At 41.4% G+C, this 4,022-nt stretch overlaps 1 protein-coding gene across 2 annotated transcripts in view; it reads left to right on the top strand.

Moving 5' to 3' along the window:
• Positions 1-4,022, top strand: part of ATG16L1 (autophagy related 16-like 1 (S. cerevisiae)) — a 19,743-nt gene that overhangs the window by 5,939 nt on the left and 9,782 nt on the right. Inside the window, exons 6-7 of one of the 2 annotated variants that reach the window (XM_010134066.1) lie at positions 2,308-2,397; positions 3,125-3,181. In XM_010134066.1, the coding sequence (XP_010132368.1) occupies positions 2,308-2,397; positions 3,125-3,181 (147 nt within the window). The remainder of the gene's footprint in view (positions 1-2,307; positions 2,398-3,124; positions 3,182-4,022) is intronic. The other variant, XM_010134067.1, reaches the window with a different exon arrangement.

Genomic DNA, 4,022 nt, shown 5'->3' with positions numbered 1-4,022 from the left:
AAGTAGATAGATATGGAGTTACTTTACCTGGCAAGTCTTGTTCTTTCGCTGCTCTCTTTGCTACTGGGTGGTGGTTGATGAGCTGACTGAAGGAGGCAGTTGATGATATAGGTGCTTTGCACCAGTTTGATAAGGTTATTGGCACCTGTTACCCAAACCCAGAAGAACCACACCTGCTGCATTGTTACTGGAAACCTCCAAGACAGTCTGCAGAACACAGTGCCGGAGCAGCGTGCAGGCTTTTTCTTGACATCTGTGTCTTTGAATTAGCATCGTGGTTACGTTAGATCTCTGAGCTGCATGTCCTTGTACATGATAGGAGCAATGTATCTGCTCTGGAAGAGGCCCGCAGAAAAGTCTGCAGTAGGTAGGAAGGAAATGTGTAAGGGGTGTATGAGAGAGCTTGTAGCATTTGGAAGGGCAATTGAAACTGCAATTAACAATATAACTCATTAGCACAATTTGCTTTGCTGCTTTTTTAAAAGATGCTTCCATTTTTGTAGCTTGTTGAGGTGTGACTCCCCATGATGAGATTACTGCTGCCCTGTGTCACAGGCCAGTGGACAGTCCCAATCTGGAGGACAGTCTTCCCGGCTTGTAAGAATAGTGATATCCCTTTTGTCCATGTTATTTGATGTAAACACATAGAGGATATCTTAGAATATTAAACTCTTACAATAAATAATGTTGCTCTGAGAGGGGAAACACGTGTAATGTCTGTAGCCACTTTAGCTGTTAAGCTTCTTCCTTCTTTACCCCAAGCAAGACATACCTTCCTATCTTGGAGCTGAGCTCAGAGGTAGCTGTAAGCACGGCAGCTTGAATGTTTTACTTGCTGTTGTGGTGGGGATGATGGTCTCCGTGTTTCGTAAATAGTTTGATATGAGACACTGAGAAGTTAGAAAGAAGCCTGTTTAAAAAAAAACCTAGAAACTAATTGCTTCTGTAATTACTCAATCTGCTTCACAGATGTTTTTGATTCCTTCTTTTTCATTTCATAATTTTAGAGGGTTTGTATTGTATAAACGTGCTCCTTACTGAAGGGGAAAATAGCAGCATTCCAAGCAGTGTGCCTTGGTGTATATATTCACTTCAAAAACCAGTCAATATGGAAAGTTCTCTTGATACATGCGATTTCAATAGTTCAAACTTGAAATTTAAAAAAAGAAATGTCAGCAGAACTTGAGAGTGTTTTATTGAAATATCAGTCTGAATACTTTCAATCAGAGTATCTATTTTCCATAGCCTTTTCCATATAGTCCTCCAAAATCTTAGAACTGAAAGTGCAGCTATATTCTGAAATGAGAGATTAAAAATGGGGGTCCCAAATTCTCCAATTCCTTTGCAGCTCAGTGTTATCTGATGGCAGGAACTGGTTTATTCCTACTTAAATGCTGAATTTAAACTTCCTGTTCAAACGGCATCAGGCTGATAGAACGTATTTAAAAATAGTTTGTCCCGCAAAATCAGCAGTGGAGGAAAAATCATCACTGAAGGAAAAAATACTAGACTGTCAGAGCCCGTGATTACTAATGGGAAAAAACTTCTTAGCATTAGCTGAGTAGTTCAACTGCATGCATTTGTTACGTGCATTAACCTCACACTTCTGTTCACTCGTACACCAACACTACAGTGAAGTGAACCAAAACATCCCTCGTACTTAATGGAGCGGCACCTGAAGTACAACAGTATGGAAAGTATCAGGATGTGTTGGTGGATGAAGGAGGAAGGTTCAGACTCTTAATACTTCCTTGTTTCGGAACAGCAAAAATGGTGCTGTGAAAATAGGATATCACCTATATTTTGGGGTGCAATAGCTCATGTTTTTGCTGTTCTGTAACTGTTCCAGCAAATACAGTTCACTCTGTAGCAAAGTCTTGCTCAGCTGTGCTAAGTCTGTATAGTGCTATATGTAGTGCTGCAAACTGAAATATAATGCCTGTAGCAAAGAGAATCCAGAAGGGATGCTTGTCAGCTTAAAAACGGGGAGGGGTGGAATCCAACCCTGTTGTCAGTGAAGAGTGTCATTGGCAGCTGGAAAGAATAACCTGAAATTTAGGTGCTGCATGTACTTGTTTCAGTCGTATGTTGAGGGCAGTATCCGTGGCAGTGACAGCCAGATCAGTGTTTGTTGTGTTTGGACCTACCTACGTGTTACTGTGGATGAGTAACCTAGATGTGGGTTGGGCACAGACACCAACAGTCCCTGGAACAGCGTTGTCCATCCAGCTCATAAACATGAGTGGGTGGTTTCCGTAGGAAGTTCTGGCTGATGGAAAAAGGAGGTGTTTTCTCTCACTTCAGCAGGGATGATGATATTGAAGTGCTTGCAGATGAAACCTCTGACACAGCTGAGGAGACATCTCCCGTGCGACCTATCAGCCGAACAACATCCAGGTTTGTACACCAAGAGATTTTTGTATGGTGTCATTGAGGATGAACAAGGGATATAAGAGTTGGGAATGTTACTTAGGTTTTGCTTGCCTTTAGCCGGAACATACTTCAGTGCTTCCGCCAGAGCAGTATGACACTCACGTGCTGTGTTCTGTTCCTAAGCTTTAGATGTGCTGGTTTTCCTTTGCTCTTTTAGCTAAATTAAACTAGTTTCTGAAAACTCCATGTTTAATCTTGAGAACAAAAGAGGCAATAACATGGGTATTACAGTGCCTGTTGTATTACGCATCTGTTACTGTACAAAATGTCAGTGTGACTTTGCTAATAGCTGTGTTTTGGGATTTAGCTGAAATACTGAAAATAATCTTTGCCTCAATTTAAACATACCTTTCTTTCTCTGAAATATCAGTGAGTGGAAAGTAAGAGATAGTTACATGAGAACATGAGTTAATTTGGTTGAAACTTCAGACTTGGCTGACTGTTGTGTCTAAAACCAGTAATCCACAGGGTGGAGGTTGAGGGAAATTGAAGAAACTTCACTCACAAATTACGTTCTGAGTTGTAGTTATTGGTGACTTCTGAACTGATGCCTGCCTTTGTTTTCTGTCTTTGGACTGAGTCTGCAGGGGAGGGAGTCTTTCCAGAGACTTGTTGCTATGAAATGTGTTTGTATTGATCTTTATGTGGAGAAGCTTTTCACCAGGTTTAAACCTGTCCTCCCCTCCTTCAGTAAGCGACTCTCCCAGCCAGCTGGAGGCCTTCTGGACTCTATCACTAATATCTTTGGGTAGGTTAGAACACTTCCACCTCTTTGTTTTACGTATTGGTTTCAATGTACACCAGAATCTTGGTGATGCAGGGAATACGAACAAATAATTTCAGCCTTTCTTCTAGCTTCTGCCTTTCTTTTTTTTTCTTTTTTTGTTCTCCTCAACTTCCTGTTTCTTCCATCTTGCCGTGTGCGACCTCTGACCTTTCCCTCCAGTCTGTCTGAGTCTCCCCTTTTGGGACATCAATCTTCTGAGGCTGCCAGGTGAAAACATAATCTGCTTTTAGTCCAGCATGTGAATCTATTCCATTGAAGTAAGATGGAACCTAGCTGCATTTTCCTGATTATATTTCAGATGTTGATAACACTGGCTAGAAATTGTGTACAGTTAGAAAGGCAATGAGCCCCTCTTTGTGGAGAGAATACCGTGGGGTTTGCTCTTGCTTTCCACTGCACTTTGCTCCATTAATAGGGTTATTTAAAATAAGTCATTGGGTTCTGTGCTTAGTATCTGGAATGGAGCTAGTCCTCCTAGGTTAAGCTCTGCATCAGGTGGACGGTCTTTGCTTAAATGGTGCAACCCGAGCTTTTGAAAGGAGCGGTTTGCTGCCTGGGATGTAGTGCTACAATAGTGTGAAGTCTCCCTAGACGTAACGATGGCGTTGCAGTCTCTCCAGCTGAATTCGGGTGCAGTCATTCCCACGTTTCACTTTCCTATTAAAGTCTGCTCCAGAATGAGATCAGTAGTCAGTTCTGGTAACTTATCTGGCATACTATGAAATATCTAAAGCTACAAGTGTATGTAGTGTTATATGATAAATGTAATTTTTGAAAGATGGGATAAAAAAGTTAAAAACTC

The sequence above is a fragment of the Buceros rhinoceros genome, unplaced genomic scaffold, assembly GCF_000710305.1.
Source record: "Buceros rhinoceros silvestris isolate BGI_N320 unplaced genomic scaffold, ASM71030v1 scaffold7254, whole genome shotgun sequence".
NCBI lineage: Eukaryota > Metazoa > Chordata > Aves > Bucerotiformes > Bucerotidae > Buceros > Buceros rhinoceros.
Note: the sequence above shows the minus strand (reverse complement) of the source record. Positions and strands in the feature narration are given on the sequence as shown.